Source organism: Lepus europaeus, chromosome 17, assembly GCF_033115175.1.
Source record: "Lepus europaeus isolate LE1 chromosome 17, mLepTim1.pri, whole genome shotgun sequence".
In the NCBI taxonomy this organism is placed as follows: Eukaryota; Metazoa; Chordata; class Mammalia; order Lagomorpha; family Leporidae; genus Lepus; species Lepus europaeus.
The window spans coordinates 77249544-77269527 of record NC_084843.1 but is presented as its reverse complement, the minus strand read 5'-3'; the positions used below and the strand labels follow the sequence as shown (position 1 = coordinate 77269527).

The window sequence follows — 19984 nt, the reverse complement described above, 5'->3', positions numbered from 1 at the left end:
GCACAAGATGCTCTGATGGGTCTTTCCCATCTCTCACTTCTATTACTGTATGACTACATGGCCATATCCATCAATCACTTCCACAAACACCACCAAACCACAGTGCTATTACACACAAGCCAACAGATATTTTCAATACCATGTAGGCACACCAGTATCCATCTTTTATAGACAGGCCATCAAGCTCAACATGACAAGGTTTCAGAGAAACAGCTAATGGTAATATATGTTTTCTAGTCCTACAAGCAAAATGGATTTATTCGTCCAAGACACACAGGTGGGCAATAATTTCAACCTTTTACCATAGTTTACACTTTTAAATAATAATAAGGCTTTTTGAGCCATAAGAAGTACTTTGAAAGTACTTATTTTTCTTTTGATTTTCAAGATAGCTCAATGATAGCTTATCATACACTACTAGTAAAAAGAATTTGCCTTACAAATCAAGTAATGTGCACAGCACATATGATAGTACTTAATCCTTCACGTCATCCTCAAATTACCCACTATGAATAATCAATATATGATAATCGAATCTTCACGCTTATTAGTTGAAAACTAATTTCCCAAAAGGTTTGAGAGCGCCCCCTGGTGGCAGATTCTTTGGAGGACTAAAAATACAAATGCACTAGTAGAAACAAATGCTAATATAATGAAATATATTTTTAAAAATTTCTTCTGGAAATAATTTTGGTTACAGAGACTATGTAGGCCTGAAAGCACCTGAGGACTGGTGCAGAATTTAATTATACTAAATAAAACAGATTAAGAGCTCGGGCTCAATTTATTGTCTAGGGCATTCATTCTTTTCTTGCATATAGAGAAGCAAACCGGTCCCTGAAGTGAGGATTGGCTAAGCTCAGGAATCCGAAAGTGAAGAGTTCGATAGGTCCAGCCTCTCCCTTCTGCTTAACTCCTATGTTGCTGCTTAGTCCAAACACACAAGAATATTGATATTGAGCATTCATTTTGTCTGGGACACCAGATTTAGCTGTGAGGAATAAACACTGAGATAAACGATGCAATATCTCTGTCCTCTGGAAACTTAGACTTTCTTAGGGTAAAAGATGCTTCATACCAACTATAAGGGTCATGTGCCTCACCTTCTCTACCACTAGCTAACCCCAGAGTGTCCACTGTCACTTTGCACAAGTAATTCCTAAATCCCTCAGGAAGAGACTGTGGCTCAAGACTCCCACTTCTGTGTACTGGACTAATCTCCAATATCTTCAACAAAGTTCAAGAAGCAGTTACTGAATACAACCCTAGCTAGGGCACACAGGTGCCCTGGTGAAGCCCGGCATCATGGAGGAAGCAAACATTTTGTAGACAGGTCATGTCCATGAAGCAAGGGCACAGGTACCACTGTGAGCACACAGAGGAGTTTTTTTTTAGAAGGCTTTTATTTAATAAATATAAATTTCATAGGTACAGCTTTTGGATTATAGCGGTTCTTAACCATAACCACCCTTCCACCGGCAAACTATCCCATCTCCTACCCCCTCCCCCATGCCATTCTTCATTAAGATTCATTTTTAATTATTTTATATACAGAAGAGCAACTCTATACTAAGTAAAAATTTCAACAGTGCAGCCACACAGACACACAAAGTATAAAGTGCTGTTTGAAGTTTTACCGTTAATTCTCATAGTACAACACATTAAGGACAAAGGTACTACATGGGGAGTAAGTGCACAGTGACTCCTGTTGTTGATTTAACAATTGACACTTTTATGTATTATGTCAGTGATCACCTGAGGCTCTTGACATGAGCTGCCTAGGCTATGGTAGCCTTTTGAGTCCACAAACTCTGTCAGTATTTAGACAGGGCCATAATCAAAGTGGAAGTTCTCTCCTCCCTTCAGAGAAAGGTACCCTCTTCTTTGATGGCCCCCTTTTTCTACTGGGATCTCACAGAGATCTTTCATTAAGGTCATTTTTTGCCACAGTGCTGTGGCTTTCCATACATGAAATGCTCTCATGGGCTTTTCAGCAAGATCCAAATGCCTTAAAGGCTGATTCTGAGGCCAGAGTGCTATGGAGGGCATTTGTCATTCTATGAGTATGCTGTGTGGCCTGCTTCCCATGTTGGATCATTCTCTCCCTCTTATCTATTATTATTAGCAGACACTTGGTCTTATTTATATGATCCCTTTGACACTTATTCCTATCTTTATGATCAGTTATGCACTTAAACTGATCCCTTTAACTAGTAAGATGGCATTGGTACCTGCCAACTTAATGGGATTTGGAGTCCCATGGCAAGTTTTAAGCTTTACCCTCAGGTAAAGCTTCTCTTATTCCCACTCTTATTTTTTAACAGGGATCAATTTTCAACTGGATTTAAACACCTAAGAATAATTCTGTGTTAAATAAAGAGTTCAACCAATGGTGTTAAATAGAAAAAGAAAATACTTAAAAGAATAAAATAATAAGCTGTTCCTCGACAGTCAGTACAAGGGCTGATCAAGTCATTGCTTCTCATAGTGTCAATTTCACTTTCACAGGATTCCTTTTAGGTGCTCAGTTAGTTGTCACAGATCAGGGAGAACATATGATATTTGTCCCTCTGCAACTGGCTTATTTCACTAAGTATGATGTTTTCCAGATTCCCATAGAGGAGTTTTTAATAGAGGCCATGAAAGCAGAAAAGGGTATCCAGGATGAAACCAAGATTGACCTGAAGTTTGAAGGATGAATTAAGAGCGAGTAAACGACGTGAGGTAATATCACAAGCAATTCAGAGTCATTAGACCATCAGGTTTAGAGCAAAAAAAGGGGCATAAAATGATGCTGGAGAGCTCTCTGCTGCGGCCCAGGAGGGCAGTGGAGGATGGCCCAAGTCCTTGGGCTCTGCACCCACATGGGAGACCAGGAGGAAGCACCTGGCTCCCAGCTTTGGATCAGCGCGGTGCACCGGCCGCAGCGGCCATTGGAGGGTGAACCAACGGTAAAGGAAGAACTTTCTCTCTGTCTCTCACTGTCCACTCTGCCTGTCAAAAATAAAAAAATAAAAAAGAAAGACCTCTCTCTCCCTCTCTCTCTCCTTTCTATGTGTAACTCTGACTCTCAAGTAAAAAATAAAAATAAAATATTCAAAAAAAAATGATGCTGGAGAGATGGGCAGAACGAAGGTCACGGAATGCCATAAATATCACCCACTAGAGCTGAGAATAGATGAGGTGGCACAGAAGGTTCTAAGATATATGTTCCAGAGAGTGCACTGCGTGTGAGTGGCATGAAGGATGGGTTTGAAGTAAGTGACCCTTACACAGGGTTCAACTGGATGACTGCTATAATGCACAGGCTGAGTCATAATGATGGTATGGATGAGACAAGTGTACTAGAAACGGAGGAAAGACTCAAATGTTGAGTACCTCACTGTGAGAAGAAGGACTGGTGGATTAGCAGGAAGAAGGGGCTGACACAGGATAAGATGGCTAAGAGGAACAAATTCCAGCTTGAGTGAATGAATGGATACTTGGTGGAACCATGCAGACACAGAGTGTGGAGTAAGAATGGTCACAGGGCTAGTTTTAGGGACTGACGGGAAATCCAGGTGGAAAAATTCAATAAAGAATTAGAGGTGGCAGAGAGAAAGAGCTAAAGACTTAAGGGTCACCAGCATTCAGGGGATTTTAAGTTCTTGGCACTATAGTAAGTGCTGAGGGATATAACAAAACCAAATCACAGCCTCTGCAAGGAAGAGCATAGAGGATGATGACGAAGCCAATCACAGGAGGTCAGGGGATAATGATGTGTCCATGTAAGCTCCCCAGTTTTAACAAATGCAGCACTCTGGTGGGGGGCGGGGGTGAAGGTTGGGCATGTGTCGAGCGGACAATGAAGAGGAAATGTCTTCTAAAAAAAAAAAAAAAATCTAATGAAAAAAGTCTTTTTGTTTTTTTAAAGTCAATTACTGAAGTGACCACCACGGTGAACACTAAAGCTCAAGCAGGTGTTAAGCAGACATCAGGGAAGAGGGATGAGGCCAGAAATGACACAGTGACACGTATTCTAACGTACAATTCTCTTCTGAACTGGCTGTCTGATGCGTGGAATAAGGGGAGCTCTTCCTTTAAGAATAAAGGACACTGAAATCTTTAACATGAAAGAACTGAAAGACTTCATGTTTTGGTCGGTCTTGGCTGCTCTGCCTCCAATCCAGCTTCCGAAGACACCTGGTAAGCAGAGGAAGATGGCCCAAGTACTTGGACCCCTGCCACCTACCTGGGAGACCTGGATGAAGTTCTTGGCTTCAGCCTGGCCCAGTGGCAATGGCCGAAGTACTTGAGTCCCTGCAACCACGTGGGACACCCAAACTGAGTTCCTGATTCCTGGCTCCAGCCTGGCTCAGCTGTAGTGGTTGCAAGCACTTGGGACGTGAACCAGAGAATGGAAGATCTCTGTCTCTGTCTGGTTTCCAAGAAAATTCAAGACTCAAGAAAAAAAAAAAAAAAAAGAAAGAAAAATACTCTAGAAAAAGATGGCCTTAGTGGCCCATGTCCTTAGGCACCTAATGCCTGCCCCTCTAGAGGATGTTTCTAAGCTGCTTTTCTTTCTACTTTTATAATTATAATCTTTGAACTTATGGGGTCTCACTAGCCTTAAATGGTTTCCCTAACCATGTCCCACTGACCTAATGTCTAGGCAGTACATTTAAACCATCTAGTTTCTTTCCTAGGTGTTATGTCAAAGACCAACTGCGACAACTCAACATGACAATCCACAAATAAAACATGACATGCCATTTAGTTAGCTAAACTCTCCAAGCCTTGATTTTTAGTAATTCATTTTTATAAGGGAAATATTAATAGTATCTACCTAATAGGGTGACTTTGAGAATGAGATGAGACAAAGCATCCTGCTTATACTGTACATGGTACACAGTCTCAATAATTAACACCATTGCCGATAACCAAATAAAATGTTCCAGAAAACACAGAGGAGATACCCACAAGGGGAATCTTGCAGAAGTGGTTATCTTAGAGGAAACAGGGCGAAGTCTGATATAGTTTCTGAGAGAACTGAAGCTGCAACGGTTTGAGACTTAAGCAGTAGGCACAGAAGAAGGGAAGGATTATAAAGGGAGATGGAACTCTGCTCTCAGGAAGGAGGGTGTGTATGTGGCTACTTTACCCAGAGGGCAGTGACAGTAAGCACTTTCTTTTTTTCTTTTTCTTTTTTTGACAGGCAGAATGGACAGTGAGAGAGAGACAGAGAGAAAGGTCTTCCTTTACAGTTGGTTCACCCTCCAATGGCCGCTGCGGCTGGCGCACCGCGCTGATCCAAAGCCAGGAGCTTCTCCTGGTCTCCCATGCGGGTGCAGGGCCCAAGCACTTGGGCCATCCTCCACTGCACTCCTGGACCACAGCAGAGAGCTGGACTAGAAGAGGGGCAACAGGGACAGAATCCGGCGCCCCAACCGGGACTAGAACCCGGTGTGCCGGTGCCGCAGGCGAAGGATTAGCCTATTGAGTGGCGGCGCCGGCCGACAGTAAGCACTTTCAACACTCCTCTCCCAGTGAAAATCCTACTTATTTACCTCAGAGCTGGGCTTCCCAAAGCTGAAGCAGATTAGACCAAAGCAAGGATTACCTAAATACACATATATCACTTTGGAGTTCATTTGAAAATAGTCCTTCTCTCTCCATGCTGGAAATGGTTCTTTTGGAGAAAATGTCTTTTTATGGGGCTGGGGCTGTGGCAGAGCAGGTAAAGCCACCGCCTACAGTGCCGACATCCCATGTGGGCGCCAGTTCGAGTACTGGCTGCTCCACTTCCGATCCAGCTCTCTGCTGTGGCTTGGGAAAACAGTACAAGATGGCCTAAGTCCTTGGGCCCCAGCACTCACGTGGCAGACCCGGTAGAAGCTCCTGGCTCCTGCCTTCAGATTGGCTTAGCTCTGCCTGTTGTGGTCATTTGGGGAGTAAACCAGCAGATGGAAGACCTCTCTCTTTCTCTGCCTCTCCTCCTCTCTGTTTAACTCTTTCAAATAAATAAAAAAGTCTTTTTTTTAAAAAAAAGAAAATGTCTTTTTATAGTGCTTTCCATGTAAATAAAGAACATCTGTGGTGACAAGGTACCCACTGTCACTCAGCTGACTAACTCCCAACACTGTAAATAATAATGGTGCAGCCTGCTGAGAGTCTGACAGCCTTAAGCAGTTCATTGCCTGTCAGCAGTGGGGCAGTAACTCAGTGTTAAGTACTTTTTCCTACGAGCACCAGTCCTAACATCAAGAGAAAGACCACTGGCTCGGTTCTTGGCCAACCATGTTTCTTCCTAAAGAAGAGGCAGATGGGCTTGCTTACTCTTCACAATCAAGTTTGTTGCTCATTTGCAAAGATTATACATTCAAACAGTATGTAAATCTGAAAAACAGATCTAACATTCTGTATTTATTTATTATTTTAATCTTCAGATGATATATACTACAATAGTCCTTCCAAGCTAAGACATGAGATGTTACACATAAAGAAGGGTATATGGGGTTTATTCAAAAGGAATGGAATTTATTTTTCATGAGCAGGAACATAAAAACAATAAATGTAAATTAACTTAGCAGGAATTATAAATCAAGGTATCATGTCAAACTGTAAAAATAAAATATACCCCTTCCTAATAAAAAACACGAGCACCCCAAGGCTAGTGATAGAGAGATGAATTATGGGAGAGATTAAATATGGAATTATCGCCACCGTTCTAATGGAGATTTCTGGATAGTGAAAGCAAACATTTCAAAGGACTAGTTTCTATTGCTATTTGCATCAAGTGAGTAAATAAAAGGCTGGCGTTATAGGTCCGTAACGTACTGGCTTTACTTCATTATTAGAATCCAGGATGACGTCTATTGAATGGATGTCCACTTTTGAGAATCAGTAACTTCTAAGCTCCTTGTCCTCCACGTACTGGTAAACCTATCTGATCCAGACAGTGCTTCACAAACACAAAACAAGTAATTTCATCAGTGACACTAACGCATGAGGGCTCAATTACAGCTGATCTTCCAAAATAACTCAGCAAATATATCAAAGCAAAGTGCCTCTTCCAACTGTAAGGAATTCGACCTACGGGAAATGCACTATTTAAGACAAATCATGAATATGAGGCCCTCAACACATACCCCAATCTAAAAGAAAATATTAATCAAACTGGGGGAAATTTCACGTATTTCATACAAATCTACAAGTCACAATTCATCTGCTTTAACAATGAAGTGACTCTGATTAGCTCCCTTTTGGCTCCTACAGTTCTCATGAATTAGATTAAGTTGAGCTGTAAAGTAATGCAGACCTTATTGATTCCAGAGACTGTGAGTCACCAAGGGAAGAAGTCCAAAAAGGTTAAATTTCCACTGAACTCCAAATCAGAGGTTCGAAAGCTAGAGAGATAAAGACATTAGTTGTAGTCTTGTGAAACATTCAAGGCTGCTTTCATTTGATTAGGAATTTGCTACAGGCTCTTTACCACAATTCTAACAAGGACACTTTGAATTTTTTTAAGCTTTGAAGAAAGATCCAGAAAATGGATTATCTATGAAGAGTCCTAAATTAGAGGCTAAGGAATAATGCGTTTTATATACATTAGGAAGCTTACTTCTTTATTATCAAAAATCCAAAAGGTTTTAAGGTCACATTCTTTACTGGTTATTAGATAAAGAGATCTGTTCTACTTTGAAACAGTAGTTACAGAGGCCACTGCTTTAGGTCAGTTTTTCCCAAACTATTTTATTTTATTTTTTAATATTTTAAAATTTATTTGAAAGGCAAAGTTACAGAGAGGCAGAGGCAGAGGCAGAGGCAGAGGCAGAGAGAGAGAGAGAGAGAGAGAGAGACATCTTCTAACCACTGGTTCACTCCCCAAATGGCAGCAACTGCTGGAGCTGGGCCAAACCTGAAGCCAGGAGCCAGGAGCTTCTTCCAAGTCTCCCTTGTGAGTGCAGAGGCCTAAGGACCTGGGCCATCTTCCACTGCTTTCCCAGGCCACAGCAGAAAGCTGGATCGGAAGTGGAACAGCCGGGACTTGAACCAGCGCTCAGATGGGATGCCAGAACTGCAGGTGGTGGCTTTACCTGCTATGCCACAGCACCAGCCCCTTCCCAAACTATTTTAAAGAACACTAACATTCAGCAAAATGTTTACAGAAATTCCAGGGTGGTGACGGATAGAGAGGGAGAAAAAAAAGAGAAATAATTTTGTACTAAAATTTTCAATATATAAAAACTACTAAGTATAATTCATATGGTTTTAATTGTTATGAGAAGAGCTACCTAGAACACTATGCCACACCCTGGCAGGCCATGGAAGCCATAAAACACCCCACCTGTGTTTCTCACTCCAGTGGAGCACCGCACACAGCCACTGTGTTTTCTGCTACTGAATGACACTGAGTTATGCTATGATTAGTCTAGTAACTCCAACTTACTATATTTTAACTTTTCATAACATAAATACCATGCGAATTAAAGCTTAATTTCTTTTGGCCATTCATATGTAATATAACTTTTTCAGTAATCTATTTTAATAGAAGTTTATTTTTTGTGTGTGCTGTTTCAAATGATGTACTGCCAATACTTTTTAATTTCTGAAGTTTTTCATGGTCACATCAGTTCAAAAAATATTATGCTAGTTAAATACAGGTGTAATATAGTACATGCCTCAATTTGGGGGACAATGAATTACGCTGGGCCTATTTATAAAATGTAATGCATAACTCTGAAGAAAAAGATGACCCAGGCATAATAATTTTCTTAACATAATACAAATTCTTCAAAACTCAGTATGACCTCCACTTACCTTTTAAAATTAAGTAGCACATAAACAAGAATGCAAATTCATTACTAATAGATTTATGCACTAGTCATAGAAAAAGAGAGCCTACAAATAAAGTTAAACACAGAAAGCAAGATGAAATACTAAAATCCTCAGGTTTCCTTTCCACATCTAATCTACTTCCTCAAGTGTGCTATACAAAGCTATTTTCGCATTTAAAGCTCTAAATAATTTAATGCTTTACACTTATTGCACAATTTATATTCAAAAAGTCCATAAAACGTGGATGTGCAGTCGAATGAGTAACTGTGGGGCAGTAACTGTGGAGCAACAGCCTGGTTCTGATGAGCATCCAAGTCCAGAAACAGAAGCCAGTGCCGTACAGACCGCAGAAACCAGGCCCACACAGCCCTCCTGCGCCCCTCCTCAGTCCCTGTGGCTTCAGCGTACTCTGTACATTTCACAGCCTAATTCATTAACAATGAACTAAAATAGTGCCACGGGCATTAGGAAATCAAGGTATTTAAAATTCCTCTAAAATGTATTAAATAGAGAACCTTTTCTAACACATGTGCAGGACATTCTGTTAAACTTCCCTGTGAAAAACGCCTGGAGTAAGTATATGGATTCATTTAGAACATAAATTATTGAAGGGCTTGAATTTAATTTTGTGGAACACCACACTGGAGGGCCATAAAACACAGATTATTTGTTCCTAGCACTTTTCACAGCTGGCAGTGAGGAAGACCAATATTAGCACTCAAGAAGCAGAAAACACTAAATGGCCAGTTCAATTCAGTAGCACCCAAAAACATGACTATGAAGTATAAATTCACAGATTGACCTTGTGATCTTTGCAGGGTTTTGACTAAAAAGTCAAAGCAGCAGTATTCTCCACTTCTACTCCAATAGGGGATACACACAGAGCAGGTTTAGAAGGATTCTGGGTCCCTTGCTTTTGTACTAGATACCAGCAATATGGAATTACATCAAGTGACTGTTGCTATTAACTTATCCTATTGTTCTAAGGTAGTTTGGGTTACAAAATCCATTATTCACAGAATTAACCAACAAAGGGCTTTAAGGAAATAAATATCAACAGCCTCAAAAAAAAAGTGAACTGCAAATTAATTTTGACAATGATGTTAAATTTGAACTCTGTTTTTCTTTAGCAAAGCATGCTACTCGAGTTCAATGTGTCATTTTAGGAAAGAATTCTCAAATTCTATTAATAAAGTTTATAAATCTTTTATTAAAAAAACAAACAAACAAACCACTCCTAATCCAGACTGCAGACACAGATAACACAAAGTAAATGTAATTCATTTATAATGTAAAGCCTAGCCAAACAACTGTTTCTCCTGCACTGAAGATCTTATCCTCCTGCATCAATCCTACCCATACCTGTGTGACACTCGCTGCTTCCCAAAAACATCACTGCAAGCCTAAGCAACGAGGTCCCCGATGGCTCCCGACTTGGCAGAGTTACATATTAGTCTTTGGAGCTATGACTGATAGAAAACATGCAACTGTTTTGAATATCAACATCTGTTAAGTACACCGACAATAACAGATATTAACAAGGAAACAGTCACAGGGAAAAACACCTTTGAATCCCTGGATATGCGTTATACAGATTATTTAAAATCTCAAACACTGGAAGGCTAAGCAAATGATTTATCAATTAGATGGCATATTATATAACCATCCAGGCTACAAATTATAAAGCCATAACAAAGGTTATCTAATATAGCATAAAGTATTTAAAATATACTATTACGTCAAGTTGTAACTATAAGAATTATGAACAAAGATTTGAAGAAGAAAATAAGAAATACTTGGTATAGTTTCCAGGACTCCTTCAATCCCTTGCATCTTTATGAAGTAAATAAAAATCAGGCCCAAAACGCAACACCTCCTCTCTCTAAAGAACTGTAAATCCACCATCAGCACCTTGGCGATCACCCAATATTTATGACCTATGCTAAATACACCAAAACTTGCTATATGTTACCCTTTCAGACGTCTTCTGGGCAAGGCCACCAGACAAAGGGGAAACAAGGTCGTGTCTGAGTACTCTGATTAGGAAGAGGGGGGAAAAGGACAACTTTACCTCATGGCACAGTGACAGAGGCATGTTTTACTACCGGTCAGGAATCAAATTCAGTCTTACTTCTTACCTAAATTAACCTCTCTGTCCAATTTAAGCCCAGAAAATTATAAAATCAAATTTCGTGTTATGATAAGTGAAAAAAAGAGATTATATCAGCTTGGTCAAGTTTTCATTGCATCAGAAATTACATCCCTGTAAGAATGAGATATACTCAGATTCAGGGATAGGGATATTTTGAGATACCCCATTTCCTTCATAGGGATAAGGCTTCCATTGTGACCAAAGGTCAAAAAGCTAACCCTGAACTTACTGGTACTACCTGGAGATGCAGAATTACACTAACACGATTGTAGACAGTGCTCTTCACAGCTAGTTTTCTTGGCAGATACTAATGAATCCTAAGACTCACGAATCCTAAGACTCACACTGAAACGTAAAGGTTTCTGAAGAGCCGAAGCAAACTGCAAAAAGAACCAAGTTGGAAGACTCCCATTTCTTGATTCTGAAACTTACTACTACTACAATAATCAAAACCGTGTGGTACTAGCATAACACTAAAAATTCAGGTCAACAGAATACAACTGAGAGACTACAATTAAACTTCATGCTTATAATAAATTGGTTTTTGAAAAGGGTGCCAAAACAATTCAACACACGGTGCTGGGAGAACTGGATATCTACATGCAAAACAATGAAACTGGATCCCTACCTCACTCTAGATATGCAAGCTGACACAAAATGGATATTCAAAGGCAGTCCTATGGTACAGTGGGCTAAGCTGTCACTTGGGATGCCAACATCTCATATCAGGCTTCCAGTTTTAGTCCTGACTCCTCTGCATCCTATCCAGCTTCCTGCTAACACACCTGAGAGACAGAGGATGATGGCCCAAGTACTTGAATTCCTGACACCCATGTGGGAGACCTGGCTAGAGCTCTTCCTGGCTCCTGGTTTCAGCTTGGCCCAGCTCTGGTTGTTGCAGCCATTTGAGGTGTGAACAAGTAGACAGAAGATCTCTCCCTCTTTCTCTATCACCTTGCCTTTTAAATAAATAAATGTTTTTAAAAAGACTTTCAAGGGGCTGGCAAAGTGGCATGGCTGGTAAAAGCCATTGCATGCAACACCAGCATCCCATATGGATGCCGGTTCGAGATCCAAATGTTCCACTTCTGATCCAGCTCTCTGCTTATGGCTTGAGAAAGCAGTGGAAGATGGCCCAAGTGCTTGGGCACTTGAGCCCATGTGGGAGACCCGCAAGAAGCTCCTGGCTCCTGACTTTGGTCTGGCCCAGCCTCGGCCATGGCAGCTATTTGGGGAGCAAATCAGCAGATGGAAGATTTCTGTCTGTCTCTTCCTCTCTCTCTGCCTTTCAAATAAATAAATAAATCTCAAAAAAGAAAAGTTTAAAAATGGATATTCATATGGACTAAAACAGGACCCCTAACTCACCACATATACAAAAATTAATGCAAAATAGGTAACAGACATAAGTATAAGAGCTAAATCCGGGACTGGCACTGTGGCTCACTTGGTTGGTCCTCCACCTGCAGCACCGGCATCCCATATGGGTACCAGGTTCTAGTCCCAGTTACCCTTCTTCCAGTCCAGCTCTCTGCCGTGGCCCGGGAAGGCACTGGAGGATGGCCCGAGTGCTTGGGCCCCTGTGCCCACATGGGAGACCAGGAAGAGGCACCTGGCTCCTGATCGGCACAGCGCCGGCCATGGCGGCCATTTGGGGAGTGGGCCAACGGAGGGAAGACCTTTCTCTCTATCTCTCTCTCTCTGTCTGTAACTCTGTCAAATAAAAAAAAAAAAAAAGCTAAATCTATAAAATTCTTAGAATATAGGAGTAATCTTTATGACCCTGGATTAATTTCCTACATTTGCACCAAACTAGAAGTAACAAAAAATGTAGATAAATTAGACTTTATTGAAATTAAAAACTTTTTTGCTTAAAAGGACATCATTAAGAAAATTTAAAAAACCATACAATAGGAAAAAATATCATATATAGGGGTGTGTGTATGTATATATGTATATATATATATATACATTATCCTTATCAGACATATAAATGTCTGATAAGAAATTGCATCTGTAATATAATTGTTTACAACCCAATAACAAAAAAATGCAAAAGATTTGAATATGTACTTCTCCAAAGACATCCAAATGGCCAATAAACTCATGAAAAGATAATCAATATCAGTCATAATAGAAGAGGAACTAGAACTACAATGAGATATTATTACATACTGACCAAAATAAAAAGGACACACATAAATATTGATGAATATGTGAAGAAACTGGAATCCCGGTACAATGATGGAGGAATTAAAAACTGATATAGCCACTTTGGAAAACAGTTTGGCAGTCCCCTAAGATATTAAAGAGTTACCATATAACTCAGCAATTCTATTTCTAGGTACATACTTAAGAGAAATGAACACAAATGACCACACAAAAAACTATTCACAAATGTTCACCGCAGCATTACTGATAATAGCTAAAAAGTAGAACAATCCAAATGTCCATCAACTGATGAATGGATAAATGAGGTATATGCAAACACTGGAGCATTATTATTCAGCATTAAAAAGGTAAATTCATACATGGTTCTATACATGCGAACTTTGAAAATATTATGCAAATCCAAGAAGCCAGCACATTCAACAGCTGTTTAGGGGGTGGATTTTGTGGTGCAGTGGGTCAAGCTACTACTTGGGATGCCTATATCCCATATGGGAAGTGCCTAGTTTGATTTCCAACTATTTGGTACTTCCAATCCAGGTTCCTGAGAGGCAGATGGTGGTCCAAAGTATTTGGGTTCCTGCCACCCATGTGAGAAATGTGCATGGAGTTCCTGGTTTCAGTCTGGCACAGTCCTGGCTATTTCAAAAATTCTGGGGGAGTGAATCAGCAGATGGAAGATATCTCTTTCCACCTATTTCTCTGTCACTCTGCTTTTCAAATAAGTAAATCCTTTTTTAAAAACTGCTACTTAAAGAATTAATTTCCTTTAACTATTTCTCCTTTACACTCCTAACCACCCAAGCATTGTGTCCTGTACAACACACGTCCAATGACCAAAATAACAGCCATCTGCTCTTCTGCAGACCACGAGGCTGTATGAAAGCACATCTACTCTAATTACTGTAATCTTTCATGGACATGGCATGTCCTCTGGTTTCTTATGATAAGTCTGTCAATCAATTTTGTAAGTTTTTGTGGTACAGCCTTATATACAGGGAAACGGACACATTGAAAAGGTCATAGGCATTGGAGTCTAATACTCCTTTATGTACCCACAAATAATCATTGGTCACCTGTTTGTGCAGGAACTGAACTGAACTCAAATCTAGACTTCTATCTAGATTTTACATACAAAATGTTGAAAAACATTGCTTACTCTCTCTAAATCTAATTATATTTTCATCTCTAAATTTAATATGAGGTTTAAATATAGTAAAATATTCCTTTTGACATACATACAATCTCAATGAATATTATTTCCTTTTTATTGCTTTCCTTTGAGTAACTGAACAATTTTCATTAGGTCTGTGAAAAACGTAGTATTCAGAGGATATACTCGAGAGAAAGATGATCCCAAAACTCTACAGCAAGTTAAATGTACAATTTACATGATGAATCCTGCATTTTATTATTAAAATTATTTTGCAGATTCTGAGAAATAACACCACTTAAATAAGAGCATTCTCGTATCTCACACTGGTATCACAACAGCTGCTAGAAAATTACTTTATCTTGACCACGGAAAACTAAGGAAAAGTTACTGTGGTGACAGAAAAAGGAAAATGTGCATCAGAAGAGAGAATCTCAACAGAAAAGCAGAGGGAGGGGGCGTATCTGTCTCTTATTACAGACAAAACGGGCAGCAGGCAGACAGAAAGGATGTGTGGAGAGGGAAACCAAATCATGACCACATGCAACTCTGAGAAGAACACTGATCAGGTTAGATTTCCCTGCCAGAAAGAAAACATGTCACTTTGGCTGAGCAAATCCACCTCCCAATCACAAGGTATGTGGCACTGTAACTTACATACAGCAAGTGATCCGTAAATATTTATGGAATTGATTTCAACACATCAGATAGCCATATGGGTTTGCAGGGTTACCAAGGTCAGAAGATTATTATCTAGAAGTAACAGTCTGAATTAATAGAAACTAGCATTTTTCTGATTTCTGTCCCAGCTGTCCATTTCAAAAATTACATTGTTAATATTATGACTAAATGAAGCACAAATAATTTGGATGGCTCAAAATAACATTACAAGAGCAGAAGAATCAAGTTGTAAAAAATTTTAAAAAGAGATTGTACATGGGGCTAGTGCTGTGATATAGTAGGTAAGACTGCCCCATGCGACATCCGCATTCCATGTGGGCGCCAGTTGGTGTCCTGGCCATTCCATTTCCAATCCAGCTCCCTCCTAAAGGCCTGTGAAAAGCAGTGGAAGATGGCCCAACTGCTTGGGCCTTTCCACCCATGTGGGAGACTCAGATGAAGCTCCCAGTGGATGTTAGGTCTCTCTCACTGCAACTCTTTCAAATAAATAAATCTCAAAAAAAGAAAAAAGAAAAACAAAACAAAACAAAACAAAACAAAGATGTGCATAAAAGTATCTTTTTTGGTAAGGAAAGTTAACCTACCAAAAGGATATTGGCAGGGCTGGTGTTGTGGCATAGTGGGTTAAAGCCATATCCTGCACCCCATATAGATGCCTGTTTAAGTCCCAGCTGTTCCACTTCTAACCCAGCTCCCTGCTAATGGCCTAGGAAAAGCAACATAAGATGGCCCAGGTGTTTAGGCTCCTGCCACCCATGTGGGAGACCAGGATGAAGCTCCTGGCTCTGGCCTGGCCCAGTGCTGGCCGTGTGGCTATCTGGGGAGTGAACCAGCAGATGAAGATCTCTCTGTCTTGAACTCTGATTTTCAAGATAAATTTTTTTTCAAGATTTATTTTTTATTGGAAAGGCAGAGTACAGAGAGGGAGAGACAGAGCTTCCATCTGCTGGTTCACTCCCCCAAACAGCTGCAACAGGTAGAACTGAACCAGGCCAAAGCCAGGAGTCAGGAGCTTCTTCTTGGTCTCCCATGTGGGTGCTAGGGCCCAAGAACTTGGGCTGTCCTCCACTGCTTTCCCAAGATGCATTAGCAGGGAACTAGATCAGAAGTGGAGCAGCTGGGACTTGAACGGGCACCCATAGAAGATGCCAATGTCAGAGGCGGCAGCTTTACCTGCTACACCACAGACCAGTCCCCAAAATAAATCTTTATACAAAACAATATATTGCCATGTTTGGTACAGTTCGTCTGACAGTTTGGCAGTTTCTTTTAAAAGTAAGGTTAAGATGCTGCTGTGACACTGGCATCCCATGTTGCAGGTTTGAGTCCCAGCTGCTCTACTTCCTTTATTTTTTTTTAAAGATTTTTATTTACTTATTTGAGAGGTGGAGTTACAGTGAAAGGAAGAGACAGACAGAATGATCTTCCATCCACTGGTTCACTCTCCAAATGGCCGGAGCTGAGTCAGTCCAAAGCCAGGAGCCAGGAGCTTCTTCTGGGTCTCCCACACAGGTGCAGCGGCCCAAGGACTTGGGCCATCTTCTACTGCTTTCCCAGGCCATAGCAGAGAGCTGGATCAGAAGTGGAGCAGCCAGGACTTGAACACGTGCCCATATGGGATGCTGGCACTGCAGGTGGAGGATTAACATACTGCACCACATCGTGCTCTACTCCTGATCCAGCTCCCCACTGATGCTCCTAGGAAAGCAGCAGAAAATGGCCCAAAAACTTGGGCACCTGCCACCCACGTGGTTGGAGTTCCAGGCTTCTGGCTTCAGCCTGGCCCAGCCCCAGCCATTGCAGCTAATTGGTGGCTGAACTGGTGGATAGGAGATGTCTCTGTCTGGCTGTCTTTCTCTCTGTAACTTTGCCTTTCAAATAAACAAATCTTAAAAAAAAAAAAAAAGTAAAAATATACTAATCAAACTCAGCAAACCTGCAAAAACCTGGAAGTTCATAGCTCTGTTAAAAGAACCCCAAACTGGAAATAACCCAAATGTTCTTAAATGACACTATCATTAAAACAAATTATGAGCTATTTCAAACATAGAATACTACTCAGCAATAAAAATGGAAAAAAATTGACACATTTGAATGGACCGCAAGGGAATTATGTGAAGTGAGGAAAGACAATTCGAAAAGTTATATACCACAATCCCTTTGAAATTAAAAAAAATTATGAAAATGGAGAACAGATGAGTGGTTGCCAGGAGTGAAGAAGGAACAAGGGTGGCTATTAAAGGGCAGTGCCAATGAGCCCTGTGGTGACAGAGCGTTCTGTGAATTAAATGGTTAAATAAACATGATGCCCACTGTGCTACTGGTCCTATGTAAGTGGTAATGCTTTCATCACTGGAGGAACAGTTCATGGCTATAATTCCCTGCAGAACATGATTTCCCAGTGTACGTACAGAGCCATCAAAGTCTGTGCCCTTTGACCTAGACACCAAATTTCTAGAAATCACATAAAGAAACAGTTTCAAGTATGGGAAACACACAGATGTTACCATAGCATAATCCAGTACAGGTAAGACTGAGTCCAGTCTAAAAGTCTGGATGTAAATCACTGAATACACAAAATCTAGGCATGGAATACAATGCATCCACTGAAAATGGTATTACAACGCAATAGAAAACATCAGAATAAAACAAAATTCAATGTTAACTTCTTTTTATATCTACCTCAAATATGCATAACAGAAAATTAAGATAATAATTATGTTAATATGGCAGAATTTTGGCTATTGTTCTCAAACCTTCTTATATATTATTCTCCTAAAGAAATAAGCACAAATTTACCTTATCCCAGAAATCAACCAAAGCCGTAAAGTCCCATTTCTTAGAATATGCCACATTGTATTTCAGAATAGCATCCTATGGAGAAAGCAGAAACAACACCAACCTCATGATACAGCCCGGTGAAGCTATCTATGAATAGCCCAACTTTCATGAACATTTCCAGTAAATTTCTTAATGCTGGACAAGCTTCCTCCTACCATTAGCTATTCCACATCAGTAGCTAAGGACAAACAGAATGCACATTAACTTATTATTCATTTAAGAAAAATGAGATTAGAAAGGTCAAGTGATAGGGGAAAACATAATTACCTTAAAGCATGCATTCTAAATAGGGGTGACAAACTCCAATGGACAAATATGAAATGTCAGAGGATACAAAACATGCTCAGATATCACAATGGTTTGCCACCCTTGAAAGGACTGTCATGACCAGATACAGAAAATAATCATAGTGTTAAAATATCCTGGGGGTGTGGAGATTAGGGGGAAAAAAAGAGGTTTAAAAAGGATCATAGGATGAAAGTGATCATGAAAAAAATAGTGGAAACACTGTCCTGAAACACAAAATGGTCCTTTTCACACTCTTCTCATCTATTTGTTTATTTTATAATTTTTTAAAAGATCTATTTATTTTTTGAAAGGCAGAGTTACAGAAAGAGAGAGGCAGAGAAAAAAAAGAGAGAGAGAGAGAGAGAGACAGAGAGAGAGGTCTTCCATCTGCTGGTTCACTCCCCAGATGGCTGCAAGGGCCGGAGCTGCGCCAATCCGAAGCCAGGAGCCAGGAGCTTCTTCCAGGTCTCCCAAGAGAGTGCAGGAGCCCAATCATTGGGGCCATCTTCTGCTGGTTTCCCAGGATCATTAGCAGAAAGCTGGATTGGAAGGGGGCAGCCAGGACACGAACCGGTGTCCACATGTGATGCCGGCACTGCAGGCGGAAGCTTAGCCTACTATGCCACAGTGCTGACCCCTCATCTATTTTTATTAGCTACACATAAAAGGTTATCTTCTCTCAGAAATTCACATAAATCACATATCTACATAGAATGAAAAGTCAAGATATTGTGCCATCTACTGGTATAACTTTTTGTAAAGATGTGTATGTTTGAAAGAGTTAGAGGGGGAAAGATAGGGAGAGAAGGAGAGGGGGAGAAGTGAGGAGAGAGGGAGGGAGGAGAAGAGAGGGAAAGAGACAGACAGATAACAGAGATCTTCCATCTGCTGACTCACTCCTCAGATGGCCACAGTGGCCAGGACTGGGCCAGGCCAAAGCCTGGAGCTTCATCCAGGTCTCTCACACAGGTGGCAGGGGCCAAGCACTTGGGCCATATTCCACTCCTTTTCCCAGGCCATTAGCAGGAAATTGGATTGGAAGTGGGGCAGCCGAGACACGAAGCAGTGTGGATATGGGATGTTGGAATTGCTATGCCACAACACCTGCTCCTGTTATGACTTAACGATCTGGTTTCTAGGGTTGGGTAAGTCCCAGACAATCCATCAGCTGTGCAGAAAAACTACTACATGCAACTACATTTTGATTTATCCCATTTTAATACCCATTCATTATGCTTTATAATATACGTATTACATTAATAAAATAAATATGCAGAATTTATTAACTAATTACACTAATACATATCCTTTTTTTTTTTACTGAAAGAATATACAGGTCTGAAAACCACTATGTTAGATTATTACAAGGAATCTTTCAAATTTCTTTATCACTGAGGAAGTTTTAAATAGTTACTATTTTGCCAAAGAGTGTACTAAAAAATTATACTGCATGCCATACCATTACAAGGCATCTGGGTTTGAAAATAAGCCAAAAAATATATTTTACTTATTTGAAATTAGGGTATATCCAAGTATCTTCAGAAAAGTAAAGAAAAAAATCAATCGTAAGAGGCTTAGCAGGTTAAAGCAACTACCTGCAACACCAGCATCCCATATAAGGGGAGTGCTGGTTCCAGTCCCAGGTACTGCACATTCAATATGGCTTCCTCCTAATAATGTGTCTGGGAGGGTGGCGGATGATCCCATATAAGGGGAGTGCTGGTTCCAGTCCCAGGTACTGCACATTCAATATGGCTTCCTCCTAATGTGTCTGGGAGGGTGGCGGATGATGGCCCAAGTGCTCGTGTCCCCTGCCACCCTTATGGGACTACCTGGCGCCTGGATTTGGCCACTGTGGCTGTTTGGGGGGTGAACCAGCAGAT

The 19984-nt window shown here is 40.5% G+C and overlaps 1 protein-coding gene across 3 annotated transcripts in view; it reads right to left on the bottom strand.

The window, feature by feature from the left end:
• PARG (poly(ADP-ribose) glycohydrolase) overlaps positions 1-19984 on the bottom strand; it is a 125595-nt gene that overhangs the window by 83188 nt on the left and 22423 nt on the right. For all 3 annotated transcript variants that reach the window (XM_062215170.1, XM_062215168.1, XM_062215169.1), the window contains exon 7: positions 17772-17846. In XM_062215170.1, coding sequence (XP_062071154.1) covers positions 17772-17846 — 75 coding nt within the window. The remainder of the gene's footprint in view (positions 1-17771; positions 17847-19984) is intronic.